The sequence below is a fragment of the Palaemon carinicauda genome, chromosome 8, assembly GCF_036898095.1.
Source record: "Palaemon carinicauda isolate YSFRI2023 chromosome 8, ASM3689809v2, whole genome shotgun sequence".
Lineage (NCBI taxonomy): Eukaryota > Metazoa > Arthropoda > Malacostraca > Decapoda > Palaemonidae > Palaemon > Palaemon carinicauda.
Window position 1 is genome coordinate 157180394 of NC_090732.1, and position 17973 is coordinate 157198366.

Sequence of the window (17973 nt, forward strand, 5' to 3'; positions counted from 1 at the left end):
CGTGACTGACGTAGGGTGATCTCGAGCCTTGTCGGTTCAGACATTTCACTATTACTTCGCTGTCCAAGTCCAGCCTGATGTAAGCTGATCTGTGAGGGGATAGTTTCTTCAATGTTAGGAAGACTGCCATGGCTTCCAGAATGTTGATGTTATAGTGGTTTGCGGACTGTGGCCAATGGTAGCACCCGAACTGCATAGTGTCCGAATGCCGACCACAACCCGACGTTCACTACACAAAATGTAAACAACAGTGGAATACCCAAAAATCTAGGTAACAGGTCAAGAGATCGGAGCACTGGGCATCACCCCTTGATTTATACTGGGCAAGGGGACCCAGCTAGCACCTGACTTACCCCTTTGCTTCTCTTGCCTTTAGCTTGCTGATCATAAGTAAAAATATAAGAACATTATGCGAACAGGACCAATTGTTTGTACTGATAACCGGACACAGTGTGGGAAAATAAATTATAAATAACTTGGAAAGATTTTTTTAAAAAATAGCGGCTGAGAACAGGACATCATGGTGAAAGGTTCTGAAATTAAATGCTGTATTCATAAAAAAATAAGAAAAAAATATTTATTTGAAAAGGGAAAAAAACTGTTAGGAATACATTAACATTGTTTTATCAATTAAAATAATCAATTAAAGGCAAAATTAGTATTGCTTTACACTCCAGCTCCACAAATAACAAAAACTATTCACATGTGGGGGCACTCATAAGTGTTCTAATACAGTACAAGTATAAACAAAGGCCCACCTAACCATGTATCTATTTGGGCAAATACCAGTAGCTTGCCTCACAATCAAAGGGTTCATAAAACAGGGATTGCAATTCATGTGGCAAAACTAGAAGATCCCGGCAATCTCGCTTATAACTGTCTTTCCCCAGGCAGACTAGCAACATACTCAGGTGGATCATGCAGATTTATTCCTGACTATGACAGAAACATACTTCAAGCTTAACAGAGAACCCCGCAACACTGTGGTTCATAATCCGCATGAACAATCCACTGGGTTTAGGAATTGAACACACTTAGGCTATCTCTGCAAAAAACTGTTCTATGCCATTTTATGTTCACTTGGTTATGGGGCAAACATTTAAAAAAACTGTCCATCACTAAGTTCCAGTATGGAATCACATTCTGTGATCTGGTTATGTAGAGTAGCAATATCTTGAGCCCTGTTGATATATTCTTGGATACTCAAGTTTTCCAACCGTCGAAGCTCTTTTTCAACTGACTGAGAATACTGACGAAGATCCGTGCCTGATGTTAAAACTTCTCTAATGACATCATCTTCTAGTTGAGCCTTGAAACTTGAGTTTATATCTTCACTTTCTCCCGTTTCACCCATTTTGAGCAATGCATCATTTATTTCTATCAAAACAAGATAATCATGTTTTGCAATACATTGGATTCCAGGGACGGATGTACTCACTCTTTTCTATATACTGTACATACAGTACTCTGAAGAATAAACTTCCCTTACACTCCCTACTGAGTGTACAGGGCTGCTGTCAATACCTGGAAAGGAATAATAACAGATTAAGACATTTTTTGGGGGGAGGGACTTGAGCGCTACAAACCACTGTATATGAAAACTAAAATATTTTTTTTTTATAACATACAAACATTAAAGTTTTCTTAGACACAAACCCCTATATATTGCAATGTGGAAGGTCTTGAATTGGTGCGACCAATTCCCTTGTACTTTCCTTTGATGGGAATGGCCTCCCCATCCTTCCGGTGAGGCATATGTGTGGATGACCACTGAAGGTTGAGGTGGTTGTAAGGGAATTGTCCTTGTTAGGCTCTTGACCTTTGAGCACGGCCTTAAAAGTGATCGCAGTAAGGTCGGTGTCAATCTCTGTTCATCTCTACAAGCGTTTGATGTGTATCTTCTCTAGACTCCTGACACATCCTTCAGTTGTGCTTTCACCACTGGGTCTGTCACTGCTGCAAACTGGAGAGAGCCCAGTACTCTTTCCTGTCGGTGACTTGAAATCTTGTTGGATTTCAGTAGTCTCTTGACAGAACTTGCAATCTCTCTCCTCCTCTTCGGTGGGATGGAGAGGCGGTGTGACTGCAAGTTCCAATGGATTCCTAACCATTGAAACTCTTGAGCTGGAGAGAGGCGAGACTTCTTGTAGTTGATCTTGAAGCCCAGATGGTCCAGGAACTAGATCACCTTCGTGGCTGCCTGCAGACAAGCTGTCTTGGATGCTGCCCACACCAGCCAGTCATCCAGGTATGCTGCTACCTGAATGCCTTCTAAGTGTAGCTGTTGGACGACTATGTCCGCAAGTTTTGTGAATATCCTTAGGGTTACATATAGTCCAAAGGGCATGACTGTGAAGACATAATTTGTCTTCTGTAGTTTGAATCCTAGGTAGGAGGAGAGGGGGCGGCTGACTGGTAGTTGCCAATAACCATCTGCTAGGTCTATTGAGAGTGTTTACGCCTCCTTTGGTAACAGGGTATAAAGATAACCAATGGGAGCGCGGGAGGATGGTAGCAAGTTTACAGGCTGGCAGCGCGAATTTTAAAATCAGTCTTGGACACCATCGGGCTTTCGCACCGTACCTACTTTCGTTGTTCAAAACATTTTTCGTGATGCAAGTCGTAAAAATTCTTTGTCTCGTTTCATAGAATGAAAATTTTGTAAGCAGATTCTTTCATATCGAGAGGTATGACTGTAATATTATCATCCATATAAGACAGATTCTATCTAACTAGCAAGGCTCTTCCCCCAATTTTAGGGGTAGCCAACATAAATAAAAAAGGGGGTACTTTTCTTCTCTTCGGTCCTCCCAGGATGACGAGGGATTTAGCCGAGTTTGGTTGATACTGAGTACCTCAGCTCACTCTCCCCTCTTATCCACCACAAATGAAGCCTCATATGCTGAATCCCCTACTGCTGCTACCTCAGCAGTCACCAAGGCAACCGGAGGAAGCAGCAGGGCCTATCGGAACTGAGTCACAATCGCTTGCAATTCATTCCTATTTCTAGCAGGCTTTTTTACCTCTCTCACATCTATCCTCCTATCACCTAGAACTTTCTCTACTCTATCCAAATAAACCTTGGCCTTCCTCTTATACTGTAGTTCTCCCATCAACTATTACATTCATCACCTTCAGAAATAGCCATTTTCCATTCTCTTTACATGGCCAAACAACCTCAACACATTCATATCCACTCTAGCTGATAATACATTTCTTACACGCATTCTCACCCTGACTACTTTGTTTCTAACCCATACTCCTTAAACACTTCTTTCTTAATGATGGAGCAATTGCATATAACTCATCCTAAAGAGACAAAAGTAACTAAAAGGACTTATAAAAATTTGTAAATGGGTCAGCTTGGTTTAGGGAGGAGTCAAACTAAGCTTGCTTGGTATCAGGTGCTTCTCACTTGGAGTGAATGGCAGGAACGGGCATTATTATTATTATTACTTGCCAAGCTACACCCTTGGCTGGAAAAGCAGGATGCTATAAGCCCAGGGGCTCCAACATGGCCATTAAAGAGATAGGAGTAGACAGAGGAAGACATCCTTTTCTTTACCTGTTGAGAGAGAGAGAGAGAGAGAGAGAGAGAGAGAGAGAGAGAGAGAGAGAGAGAGAGAGATTGTTTCTTGTAGAGGATCTGTTCTGATGCATATGATAGCAGTCAGCTCTAATGTCAATATGTATATAGGCTAATTATAAATAGCCATAGTACCTTAGTATCTACTATTTTAGTTTATTTTTTTAGGTTTTTTAAACCAGGAGGAATTGAAAGTTGATAGTTTTGATAAAAGGGTTGAGAAAGAGAGCAAAACAGAAACATGAAAGAGAGAGAGAGAGAGAGAGAGAGAGAGAGAGAGAGAGAGAGAGCTTCTTGTAGAGGAAAAGGTTCCATTCTTGATCAGGAATTTGAATTTTGCAATAGAATCAGTATTCCTTAACCCCATTGCCAATGGTTCAGCTGCAGTACATGGTGATATTTCAAGGGAATATCAAACAGTACCAGAAACACCGTCAACAAAATCGTTAACTGAAGCCATGTGCTACATGAAGCTGATAGGAAAGTTCCTGAAATGCCCTTGCTAAATGACCTTCACATACTCCAAAGGACCACTATGGAGATACTGTATTGAATTTTCCACCATTACAAGCACAGGATTTACAGGAGCAAGAATGGCAGGAGAGGGCACGTGATCAAACACCATGTCTGTGCACGAATGTCTCCTTTGCCAAGCATGTAATAACACAAACAGATTGAGCATGTTTTTCCCCTACCTTCTCGACAGTTCCTCCAATGAACCAAGAAGTCTGCAAGGAATAAGCAAAGATAGATTAAAAAAATAGGTCATAAGTAAAACAGAGGCAGTAAATATTTAGTTAGGAGTTCCGTTTCAACTACCAAAGGGCATGGGTGACTGCTTGTACTTGATCCTGTACTCCTTGTGTGGAACAACCAGAAAATGCCTTACAAGGAAGATTCCTACTACAACTCTGCCCCCTAAAATAACAAGATCTAAAAAAAGAAAAAAAAATAGATACATTATTTTTTACTCGCTTTCAAATAGAAAATGACACTAAATAAGTTCAACTTGACGATCTCTGAATATGAAATAAAAAAATTTCTCTTGCTTCCCATATCTGTACCCTAGCCCCAAAGGGACTGCTATACTGCCAACCACCTGCCATGAACCAAGAAGCAAGTGAAAACAGTAGGTTCCCAGAAAGATTAAAATTTGTGAAATCATGGTCACTATAGCAACGCAATACCTTAACCAAAGTGGGAATGAGGAGGGAACAATTTCTATACGAAGGTGTGAAAATTGAGTAATAGATTTTAGTTCAAAAGTCAGTGCATGTCCACAAACTAATTTCTGAATAACAATTAACACAATTCTCTCGGTAAAGGAAGTCGAGGAAATCCACTCTCTGTGCTAAAGGCACTACGACCAGAGAGAGGCCTTTCTACGACACCAATCACAGATTATTACAGTAATACCTTGAGATACGAGTTTAATGCGTTCCGGAACCAAGCTCGTGGGTCAATTTGCTCGTATCTCAGATGAATTTTTCCCATGTAAAATAACTAAAAAAAAAATTATTCCATTCCCACCCTCTGAAAAAAAAATCCTAAAAACAGTATACTACAGTGGAGAAACATGTTTTTAATTGTTCTAATTAACATTCTATGCTAACAAAATAATAAATACCTATGAACTGGTTATGATGCTCAATGAAATGTAACATTATTATTTTGTTCTTACCTTCGAGACATGCGGTAGCGGCTAACGGCGGTGTGTGCGGAGGAGGAGGAGGGAGAGAGGACACGGAGGAGAGAGATTTGACGGCAACACGTTCGGTATGCAACACTTTTGTAACAATACGTAACATTTATCGACCTATCAACATTTATTTACAATGTTAACAAACCGATTCCAGTTAGTGCCAGCAATTCTCTTGCATAAAAGACCATGGTTTATATTCTTGTATGAACAAATGAATAAATAAGGGTAGGGTTAAACAGTTTTTAATGCACGTATAGTTTTGGAGTTACAGTATAAGGAAAAAATTACGTTTACTAACCAACTTGTGCTCTCCTGGAAACTGGTTCATTGTGAGTGTTTTTGAGGGCTAAACGACTTAGTCTGTCCGCATCTAAAATTTCAACCACTTTATTGAAGAGATTCAGCTGTGGCTCTGTCCAGCCAATCCTGAAAGTGATGACCATTAATTGTGAGATTTCATACTTATGCAACTATATCATCTCCGTTGCTCCTAAAAAAATACTGAAAACTAAAGGAACATCTGTGTAATTTATATAAGAAATCAAAACAATAATCACTTATCGGCTTGAATCTAGTAACTAAACCAGGAACTTTTTCCAGACTAGCTGCTCCTTATTCCTTCTCATCATATGTCCAAGTCATCTTAATCTTGGATATCTCGATGCATTTTCTAGCTAGTGTAAATCTCATGCTTCAAGAGCAATCTATCCTTTCACTATTACCATATAATTGGTGACAAATTCAAACCAATTTAACTTACATCTTGCAACTAAAGTTGTACCTACAAAATTAGAAATACTAATATAAAAAAATTATTCATATAAACCATTAAATATAATTAGTACATATTTTATAACCAAAATTATTCTAAGCATTTTTCCCTTAAAAAAATTGACAGTTTGAACTTAGTACTACCCAGGCATTGGGGAATCCTGAGTAATAGTACTGGTTTCTCTTGCATACAATATACAGTACAGTACAAGAAATGTATTACATTTAAAATTTGGGCTAACTGTACCAGACCAGAAGGAACTGGCTGGTTGTTAAAAATCATTTGTAAATAGTTAGGTGCTTCACCTTCTACAGTTATCATAGAATAATCACGATTCACCTTCTAACCTTCTAATGAAAGTACAGGTACAGAAAACACTAAAAGTATGAGTAAAAGAGAGAAACATGGTTAATCAAAAATGAGATAGTCAAATGAAGCAATAAGAATGATGATGTATAAGATTAAGTCAAATGCAAGGAATGACAATATTGGTTGTAAGAGATCAAAGAATATGCCTGCACTTGCTCAGTACCATTGGCAGGAAATTATAGTTTTTTTTTTTTTTTTTTCAAGGGAACTGAAGTTTTTGGAAACATTATTAATGAAAAAAAGATTTAGGTCATTTGTCTTGTTTATAGACAAACAAATCACTAAATTGAGTAAAGTAACATTCATAATTTTCTTCATGGAATAAGTTTTAAAAGTATTAATAGATACCATTATTTTCTCACCAATTCTAGCTTAAATTTACATTACTTTTTATATCTCTTAATAATTATAATGTAATGTGTATAATTATTTGTATATGTACATAAAAATCAAAAAATATTTATTACCATGTGTAATACCATGATTATTAAATACAACCACACTTGAATAAAGTATATATTATATTCCTTTAGATTCAGCTTTCCCAAGGACAACCTTGAGAATAGGAGTTACAGTTAAATTAAATTAAATTTAGCAGCATTTCGAGAAAACAAATTGGAACAAACTTATAACTTCATTTTGGATAGTGGAAACAAGAAAGTATTATGAAAAGACTAAAAGTAAACAAATTTGACTATAAGCAGCAGAGAGGTCTATCAAAAAGACAGACTTGAAAAAGTAAATTGCAAGTTATTCATGAGACTTGTCTTAATAATGAAATGAAAGACTGCTTACCATAAGAAGCAATTGCAAGGATTCAAAAGAAGAAAGAAAAGAACACACAGATAGCACAGCATGACCCAACTTCATAACAATAATATAATTTGCATTTGCACTTACTTTGGTATCTTTTCTTCCCAGTCTTCTTCATCATCTGCTGGTTTTGTTTCTTCTGGCTTATTTTCCATCTTTATTTGATCAAGTCGAGCAAACACAACATGCCTTTCACACTCACTCATTACTTGCTGAGCCTTGCTCAAATCATAAGGCAATGGTGGCAGAGGTGCTGGTTCACCATCAACATCACTTACTTCATCATATCTGAAAAGGGAAAAATCACAAATTTTAAGTAATATGATATTTTAATTATAAAATAAATTTTTGAATATACTTACCCGGTGAATATACAATAGCTGCAACTCTGTTGCTCGACAGACACATACAATAAAAACTCGCCAGCGATCGCTATACAGGTTGCGGGTGTGCCCACCAGCGCCAACTGTCGGCCAGATACCACTCTCGATGCAAACAAAGACTCAATTTCTTCTCATCCCACTGCGTCTCTATTGGGGAGGAAGGGAGGGTCGTTTAATTTATATATTCACCGGGTAAGTATATTGAAAAATTTATTATATAATTAAAATATCATTTTTAAATATTTAACTTAGCCGGTGAATATATAATAGCTGATTCACACCCAAGGAGGTGGGTAGAGACCAGAGTTAAATATGTTTACATCGTACAAGCTAAGAGTTTTTTATTTCATTTTGGCAGTTATCAATATAACAAAACCAAAATAAATAGGTACCTGGTAAGGAAGTCGACTTAGACAATTACTCTGCCTTGTAAGTATGTCTTCCTTACGGAGCCCAGCGATCCTCTTAGGATGCTGACATGCCCCCAGGAGCTGAAGTATCAAGGGCTGCAACCCATACAACAGGACCTCATCAAACCCCTAATCTGGGCGCTCTCAAGAAATGACTTTGACCACCCGCCAAATCAACCAGGATGCGAAAGGCTTCTTAGCCTTCCGGACAACACATAAAAACAACATTAAAACATTTCAAGAGACAGATTAAAAGGGTATGGAATTAGGGAATTGTAGTGGTTGAGCCCTCACCCACTACTGCACTCGCTGATACGAATGGTCCCAGTGTGTAGCAGTTCTCGTAAAGAGACTGGACATCTTTCAAGTAAAATGACGCGAACACTGACTTGCTTCTCCAATAGGTTGCGTCCATGATACTTTGCAGAGATCTATTTTGCTTAAAGGCCACGGAAGTTGCTACAGCTCTAACCTCGTGCGTCTTAACCTTAAGCAAAGATCGGTCTTCCTCACTCAAGTGTGAATGAGCTTCTCGTATTAACAATCTGATAAAATATGACAAAGCATTCTTTGACATAGGCAAGGATGGTTTCTTAACCGAACACCATAACGTTTCAGATTGGCCTCGTAAAGGTTTAGTACGAGCTAAGTATAACTTAAGAGCTCTAACAGGGCATAAGACTCTTTCTAGTTCATTGCCTACGATCTCCGATAAGCTAGGAATATCGAAAGATTTAGGCTAAGGACGAGAAGGTAGCTCATTTTTGGCTAGGAAACCAAGTTGCAGAGAACAAGTAGCTTTTTCTGACGAAAACCCGATGTTCTTGCTGAAGGCATGAAGCTCACTGACTCTTTTAGCCGAGGCTAAGCATACCAGGAAAAGTGTCTTAAGAGTGAGATCTTTCAGGGAGGCTGACTGTAAAGGCACAAACCTGTCTGACATGAGGAATCTTAGGACCACGTCTAAATTCCACCCAGGAGTAGCCAAACGACGCTCCTTAGAGGTCTCGAAAGACTTAAGGAGGTCTTGCAGTTCTTTATTGTTGGAAAGATCTAAGCCTCTATGCCGGAAGACCGAGGCCAACATGCTTCTGTAGCCCTTGATAGTAGGAGCTGAAAGGGATCGTACTTTTCTCAGGTAAAATAGAAAATCAGCTATTTGGGCTACAGAGGTACTGGTCAAGGATACGGAAACTGACTTGCACCAGTCTCGGAAGACTTCCCACTTCGATTGGTAGACTCTAATGGTAGACGCTCTCCTTGCTCTAGCAATCGCACTGGCTGCCTCCTTCGAAAAGCCTCTAGCTCCCGAGTCTTTCGATAGTCTGAAGGCAGTCAGACGAAGAGCGTGGAGGCTTTGGTGTACCTTCTTTACGTGTGGTTGACGTAGAAGGTCTACTCTTAGAGGAAGACTTCTGGGAACGTCTACTAGCCATCGAAGTACCTCGGTGAACCATTCTCTCGCGGGCCAGAGGGGAGCAACTAACGTCAACCTTGTCCCTTCGTGAGAGGCAAATTTCTGCAGTACCTTGTTGACAATCTTGAATGGTGGGAATGCGTAAAGATCTAGATGTGACCAATTTAGGAGGAAGGCATCTATATGTATTGCTGCTGGGTCCGGGACTGGAGAGCAATAGATTGGAAGCCTCTTGGTCAGCGAGGTTGCAAAGAGATCTATGATGGGTTGACCCCAAGTCGTCCAAAGTCTCTTGCACACATCCTTGTGGAGGGTCCATTCGGTTGGGATTACTAGACCTTTCCGACTGAGACAATCTGCTAGGACGTTCAAGTCGCCCTGGATGAACCTCGTTACTAGGGAGATGCCTCGATCTTTTGAGCAGATGAGCAGGTCCCTTGCGATCTCGTACAAAGTCAGTGAGTGGGTACCTCCCTGTTTGGAAATGTACGCCAAGGCCGTGGTGTTGTCCGAGTTTACCTCCACCACCTTGCCTTGAAGGAGATTCTCGAAGCTTATCAAGGCCAGATGAACCGCCAAAAGCTCCTTGCTGTTGATATGCATGCTCCTCTGACTCGAGTTCCACAGACCTGAGCATTCCCGACCATCCAGCGTCGCGCCCCAGCCCAAGTCCGATGCGTCCGAGAAGAGAACGTGGTTGGGTATCTGAACTGCCAGGGGAAGACCCTCTTGTAGGCTGATATGGTCCTTCCACCAAGTCAGACAAGACTTTATCTTTTCGGAAATCGGGATCGAGACCGCCTCTAGCGTCTTGTCCTTTTTCCAGTGAAAAGCCAGATGGAATTGAAGAGGACGGATGTGTAGTCTTCCTAGCGAGACAAATTGCTCCAGGGATGACAGCGTCCCTACCAGACTCATCCACAGCCTGACTGAGCAGCGTTCTTTCTTCAGCATCTTCTGGATGGAGAGCAGGGCTTGATCTATTCTGGGGGCCGACGGAAAAGCCCGAAAAACTTGACTGTGAATCTCCATCCCTAAATACAGAATAGTTTGGGATGGGACCAGCTGTGACTTTTCCAAATTGACTAGGAGTCCCAATTCCTTGGTCAGATCTAGAGTCCAATTGAGATCCTTCAGACAGCGATGACTGGAAGAGGCTCTGAGAAGCCAGTCGTCCAAGTACAGGGAGGCTCTGATCTCCGATAGCTCGAAACTGGTACCCCACATTCCTGTAAACAAACCTCAGAAACGGTTGGGAATCCGGGTGTATAGGAATGTGGAAGTTTGCCTCCTGAAGGTCGAGAGGGACCATCCAGTCGCCTTCCATAAATGCTGTCAAGACAGCCTGGTAGACTTCATCGTGAAGTTTGTCTTGACAATGAATACATTTAGCGCACTCGCCTCTTACGTACTCCTGCAGTGAACATGGCTGCCAAATCATGGAGCCATCCCTGAGGGACTTGTCCCTGCAGAGAACGTGGCTGTCAGATCATTGGAGCCATCCCTGAAAGCCTTGTTTATGCATGATATAATTGTACAGCAAAACTTCAAAGGCTCGAAAACAGCTGTGAAGTTGACCTGTAAAATCTTGGAGCGTCTCCTGGCCAGGCGCCAGGGAGAGTCTACGAGATTTGAGAAGTCTATCTGGGCAGAGGCAGGAACTCCCAAGCCGATAACTTCTCTCGTGTCATATCAGACTCTCGCTCTATAAGCCAGTCTAAAAGAAGGGAAAGCAAAGGCTGTATCCCCCAAACTCCTCCTGGTGATAAACCAGTCGCCTAGCAAACGTAAAGCTCTCTAGGAGAGCGAGAGAGCACTAGCTTATAAAACAACGGCTTCGAAGTAGCTAGGCCTAGTGTAAGCTCTGACGTTTAGGCGAACGAGGAGCAGCAGTTACAAAAAGATCCGGACAAAGATCTTTAAAAATCAGCATGATTTATTTAAAGTCCATAGAGGGCTAAGCAGCTTTAGGCTCCTCTCCGTCTGACAGAGTCCTCAAGGGAATATCAGTAGGAGGGGGAACAGCAACTTCCTCATCTAAAGGAACCTTGTCCGATAATAGCTGAGTCTCAAGCAAGGGAGAGACCTACCGTGGTGGCAATGCTTTACAAGCAGAGTCCCCACGCACTGGTGCATTAGTAGCTGACCAGGACGCAACGTCATGTAACTGCTTGACAGTCTGTGAACTGTCAACAACAACAGGTGCGAGAGACCAGGACGCAACGTCATGTAACTGCTAGACAGTCTGTGCACTGTCAACAACAACAGGTGCGTGAGGACGCACGGCGTCCACTCGAGACTGCTTTGACCGCCTAGACTGAGCAGTCAAAACAACTCTAGAATGCGGAGGTTGACGCACAGCGTCAAAACAAGTCAACTCCGATTGTTAGCGAACATCCTGAACGTCAGCAGGAGCATCAGCAAGTGGTTTAACGTCCAAATGTGGGTGAAAATCCACACGAGACCGCATCGAGTGTGGTTCTAAACAACCTGACTGACGTGACTTAGCTACGCCAACGTCAACAGGACGCACAAAGGAACGTTAGGTTGGCTGAAAGCCAGGATCTCGATGAGATAAACGGCTAGGCTTAACGGACTAATCGGCAGAATAGTCTTCCATAAGGGAGGCAAGCTTATTCTGCATGTCTTGCCGTACAACCCATTTAGGATCAACGGAAAAGGTTGCGGTAAGAGACGAGGGTAACGTCTGTAACCGCAAAACCTTGCCAACAAAAAGACTCTCGGAGTCTGTGTTACGCTTTTGTTAGGCGGCGAGCAGTTTTCCGATGACTGCATAGGGTCAGAGCTGTCCTAATGGCTACAACCAGGACGCTGGACCTGTCCTGAAAGGACTGACTTTCGCTTAAGGGCCTCGAAACCTTGTTTCAGGTTTCTTATGCGAAAAGCCTTCGGATGACGAGGAGAAAATTGTCTCTCTCGCCTTATGGTAGGGGAGATCTTGGTAAGATACACCCGATACCATAGAGGGAACGTCTGTTCGCTGATCAAGGCCTCTCGAACCCATAAGTCGTACGACATTACTTCTCCCCTGGGCTTGGGAGCTTGCAAGAGGTCCCGGACTAGGTGAACGACAGGCACGAACAGACGAACCCTCGGTCGCAACACTGTAACACTTTGCGCAATATCACTTTATCACTACGATTTTCTGTTTTGCACTTATTTCACTGAAATCGAAACTTTTACTGATTTCTACCTGAAGCACGCAATTCTACCCTCATCAAAAGGTAGTAATAGCGAAATCAGTCGTATAATGCAAGCACATTAATACCAGCAAAAAACAGTAAACATCTTTTAAGATAAAAAAATTCAGTGGCTGGGGAAGAGACTAAACACTAGTTCATTCAAAACTACATTTTCAATCTCTCACCGTACATTGCCTGGGGACGAGAATAAAACTAACAACGTTTTATCCTTACCTCCCCGTACAGAGACTAGGGACGAGAGTAACTCGAGAACAACGTTACCCGCTTGAACGGAACGTTTTCTCTCCTCTTTCTCCCTCCATCCCTATCTCTCTCTCTCTCTCTCTCTTGATTTCGCACCTAAGAGAAGAGCCCAATTACGTTTCGTCAAAAAAACATGTTATTTGACCCAAGGAAAAAACTGAAAGGTTTTTCAATTAAAAAATTCCTTTAAAATGTTATTTTCATTAGTAAAATAAATTTTTGAATATACTTACCCGATGATCATGTAGCTGTCAACTCCGTTGCCCGACAGAAATCTACGGTCGGGATACGCCAGCGATCGCTATCCAGGTGGGGGTGTACTCAACAGCGCCATCTGTGGTCAGGTACTCAAGTACTTCTTGTCAACAAGAACTCAATTTTCTCCTCGGTCCACTGGTTCTCTATGGGGAGGAAGGGCGGGTTCTTTAATTCATGATCATCGGGTAAGTATATTCAAAAATTTATTTTACTAATGAAAATAACATTTTTCAATATTAAACTTACCCGATGATCATGTAGCTGATTCACACCCAGGGTGGTGGGTGGAGACCAGCATACATGTTAACAAAGAAGCTAAGTATCCCGTATTTCATTTTATTAGTTATTCAAAATAACAAACATAAAATAAATAAGTACCTGGTAAGGAAGTCGACTTGAACCATTACTCTGCCTTTATTAAGTACGTCTTCCTTACTGAGCGTAGCGGTCCTCTTAGGATGCTGAACGACTCTTAGGTGCTGAAGTATAAAGGGCTGCAACCCATACTAAAGGACCTCATCACAACCTCTAACCTAGGCGCTTCTCAAGAAAGAATTGACCACCCGCCAAATCAACCAGGATGCGGAAGGCTTCTTAGCCGACCGTACAACCCAAAAACAACAATAAAAAGTATTCAAGAGAAAGGTTAAAAAGGTTATGGGATTATGGGAATGTAGTGGCTGAGCCCTCACCTACTACTGCACTCGCTGCTACGAATGGTCCCAGGGTGTAGCAGTTCTCGTAAAGAGACTGGACATCTTTGAGATAGAATGATGCGAACACTGACTTGCTTCTCCAATAGGTTGCATCCATAACACTCTGCAGAGAACGGTTCTGTTTGAAGGCCACTGAAGTAGCCACAGCTCTCACTTCATGTGTCCTTACCTTCAGCAAAGCAAGGTCTTCTTCCTTCAGATGAGAATGTGCTTCTCTAATCAGAAGCCTGATGTAGTAAGAAACTGCGTTCTTAGACATTGGTAGAGAAGGCTTCTTGATAGCACACCATAAGGCTTCTGATTGTCCTCGTAAAGGTTTTGACCTTCTTAGATAGTACCTAAGAGCTCTAACTGGGCAAAGTACTCTCTCCAGTTCGTTCTCCACCAAGTTGGACAGGCTTGGGATCTCGAACGACTTAGGCCAAGGACGTGAAGGAAGCTCGTTTTTAGCCAAAAAACCGAGCTGCAAGGAACATGTAGCCGTTTCAGATGTGAAACCTATGTTCCTGCTGAAGGCGTGGATCTCACTTACTCTTTTAGCTGTTGCTAAGCACACGAGGAAAAGAGTTTTTAATGTGAGGTCCTTAAAAGAGGCTGATTGGAGCGGTTCAAATCTTGATGACATAAGGAACCTTAGGACCACGTCTAGATTCCAGCCTGGAGTGGACAACCGACGTTCCTTTGAGGTCTCAAAAGACCTAAGGAGGTCCTGTAGATCTTTGTTGGTGGAAAGATCCAAGCCTCTGTGGCGGAAAACCGCTGCCAACATACTTCTGTAACCCTTGATCGTAGGAGCTGATAGGGATCTTACGTTCCTTAGATGTAACAGGAAGTCAGCAATCTGGGTTACAGTGGTACTGGTTGAGGAAACTGCATTGGCCTTGCACCAGCTTCGGAAGACTTCCCATTTAGACTGATAGACTCTGAGAGTGGATGTCCTCCTTGCTCTGGCAATCGCTCTGGCTGCCACCTTCGAAAAGCCTCTAGCTCTTGAGAGTCTTTCGATAGTCTGAAGGCAGTCAGACGAAGAGCGTGGAGGTTTGGGTGTACCTTCTTTACGTGAGGTTGACGCAGAAGGTCCACTCTTAGAGGAAGAGTCCTAGGAACGTCGACCAGCCATTGCAGTACCTCTGTGAACCATTCTCTCGCGGGCCAGAGGGGAGCAACCAACGTCAGCCGTGTCCCTTTGTGAGAGGCGAACTTCTGAAGTACCCTGTTGACAATCTTGAACGGCGGGAATGCATACAGGTTGAGATGGGACCAATCCAGCAGAAAGGCATCCACGTGAACTGCTGCTGGGTCTGGAATCGGAGAACAATACAACGGGAGCCTCTTGGTCATCGAGGTAGCGAACAGATCTATGGTTGGCTGACCCCACAGGGCCCAAAGTCTGCTGCAAACATTCTTGTGAAGGGTCCACTCTGTGGGGATGACCTGACCCTTCCGGCTGAGGCGATCTGCCATGACATTCATATCGCCCTGAATGAACCTCGTTACCAGCGTGAGCTTTCGATCTTTTGACCAAATGAGGAGGTCCCTTGCGATCTCGAACAACTTCCTCGAATGAGTCCCTCCCTGCTTGGAGATGTAAGCCAAGGCTGTGGTGTTGTCGGAGTTCACCTCCACCACCTTGTTTAGCTGGAGGGACTTGAAGTTTATCAAGGCCAGATGAACTGCCAACAACTCCTTGCAATTGATGTGAAGTGTCCTTTGCTCCTGATTCCATGTTCCCGAGCATTCCTGTCCGTCCAATGTCGCACCCCAGCCCGTGTCTGATGCGTCCGAGAAGAGGCGGTGGTCGGGGGTCTGAACAGCCAAAGGTAGACCTTCCTTGAGAAGAATGCTGTTCTTCCACCACGTTAGAGTAGACCTCATCTCTTCGGAAACAGGAACTGAGACCGTCTCTAGCGTCATGTCCTTTATCCAGTGAGCAGCCAGATGATACTGAAGGGGGCGGAAGTGGAGTCTCCCTAACTCGATGAACAGGGCCAGCGATGAAAGTGTCCCTGTTAGACTCATCCACTGCCTGACTGAGCATCGGTTCCTTCTCAGCATGCTCTGGATGCATTCTAGGGCTTGGTTGATCCTTGGGGCCGACGGAAAAGCCCGAAAAGCTCGACTCTGAATCTCCATACCCAGGTAGACAATGGTCTGGGATGGGACGAGCTGGGACTTCTCTAAATTGACTAACAGACCCAGTTCCTTGGTCAGATCCATAGTCCATCTGAGATTCTCCAGACAGCGACGACTTGTGGGAGCTCTTAAAAGCCAGTCGTCTAAATAGAGGGAGGCTCTGATGTCTGCCAAGTGAAGGAATTTCGCAATATTCCTCATCAGTCTGGTAAACACAAGAGGTGCCGTGCTTAGGCCAAAGCACAGGGCTTGGAACTGGTACACAACCTTTCCAAAGACGAATCTTAGGAAAGGTTGGGAGTCTGGATGGATGAGGACGTGAAAGTATGCGTCTTTCAGGTCTAACGAGACCATCCAGTCCTCCTGCCTGACCGCTGCTAGGACCGACTTCGTCGTCTCCATCGTGAACATCTGCTTGGTGACAAAAGCATTGAGAGCACTGACGTCCAGCACCGGTCTCCAACCTCCTGTCTTCTTGGCTACCAGGAAGAGACGGTTGTAAAAGCCCGGGGATTGATGATCCCGGACTATGACCACTGCTTCCTTTTGTAGCAAGAGCGACACCTCTTGTTGCAACGCTAGCCTCTTGTCCTTCTCCTTGTAGTTGGGAGAGAGGTTGATGGGAGATGTAGCTAGAGGGGGATTGAGGCAGAACGGAATTCTGTATCCCTCCCTTAGCCACTTCACAGACTGAGCGTCTGCACCTCTGCTCTCCCAAGCTTGCCAGAAGGTCTTGAGTCTGGCTCCTACTGCTGTCTGGAGAGGAAGGCAGTCAAAACTTGCCTTTTGCGGACTTGGAACCCTTCTTGGACTTGCCACGGTGACTGTCTGCACGGGTACCTCCTCTGCTGGAGGTTCTGCCACGAAAGGGCGGGATGAACCTAGAAGCAGGTGTATCAACTGCTAAAGGGCGGAAGGGTCTAGGCACGGAAGGTAAGGTTTTAGCCTTACGTGCAGAAGAAGCCACCAGATCATGAGTATCCTTCTGGATAAGTGAGGCAGCCATCCCCTTAATCAACTCCTCCGGAAACAGACACTTGGAGAGAGGAGCAAACAACAACTCTGACTTCTGGCAAGGAGTGATACCAGCAGATATGAAGGAGCAAAGATGTTCTCTCTTCTTGAGGACTCCTGATACATATGAAGCCGCAAGTTCACCAGACCCATCCCGAATTGCCTTGTCCATGCTAGACATGATCAGCATGGCCGAGTCCTTATCTGAAGGGGAAGTCTTCCTGCTTAAGGCTCCCAAACACCAATCGAGGAAGTTGAATATCTCGAAGGCACGAAAGACTCCCTTCAACAGATGATCTAGATCTGAAAAGGACCAGCAGATCTTCGAACGTCTCATAGCCAACCTGCGGGGAGAGTCAACCAGACTTGAGAAGTCGGCCTGGGCAGAGGCAGGAACCTCCAAGCCAGGTTCCTCTCCCGTGGCATACCAGACGCTCGACTTAGAAGCAAGCTTGGGAGGAGGAAACACAAAAGAGGTCCTTCCCAGTTGCTTCTTGGAATGCAACCAGTCCCCCATAACCCTCAAAGCTCTCCTAGATGATCTGGCGAGAACAAGCTTGGTGAAGGCAGGCGCAGCAGACTGCATGCCCAGAGCAAACTCGGAGGGAGGAGAACGAGGGGTTGCAGACACAAAATGTTCAGGATACAAGTCCCTGAACAAGGCAAGGACTTTGCGAAAGTCTAAGGAGGGTGGCGAAGACTTGTGTCCTTCAACATCAGAGTGAGGTTCATCCAGATGAGCAGCTTCATCATCCGATACATCATCATCCGAAAGTTGAGTTGTGAGTGGCAAAGGCAGAGCAGCAAGCTGAACGGCTGAATCCTGCAGAACGGGTGCATGCGTACCTGCGGATCCATCATCATGCCTCTGCTGGACAGTCTGCGAGCTGGCAACAACAAAAGCAGAGGGCTGGTGTGTGGGAGGGGCTGCAG

The 17973-nt window shown here is 43.6% G+C and overlaps 2 protein-coding genes across 2 annotated transcripts in view; both read right to left on the minus strand.

The window, feature by feature from the left end:
• The window catches only part of LOC137646049 (mediator of RNA polymerase II transcription subunit 23-like), a 714542-nt gene that overhangs the window by 324565 nt on the left and 372004 nt on the right, over positions 1-17973 (minus strand). The window lies entirely within an intron of this gene.
• The window catches only part of LOC137644756 (KAT8 regulatory NSL complex subunit 3-like), a 129920-nt gene that overhangs the window by 53421 nt on the left and 58526 nt on the right, over positions 1-17973 (minus strand). The window contains exons 5-6 of the mRNA XM_068377653.1: positions 7330-7530; positions 5587-5714 (exon numbers count right to left, since the gene is read on the minus strand). Of these exons, the coding sequence (XP_068233754.1) occupies positions 5587-5714; positions 7330-7530 (329 nt within the window). The remainder of the gene's footprint in view (positions 1-5586; positions 5715-7329; positions 7531-17973) is intronic.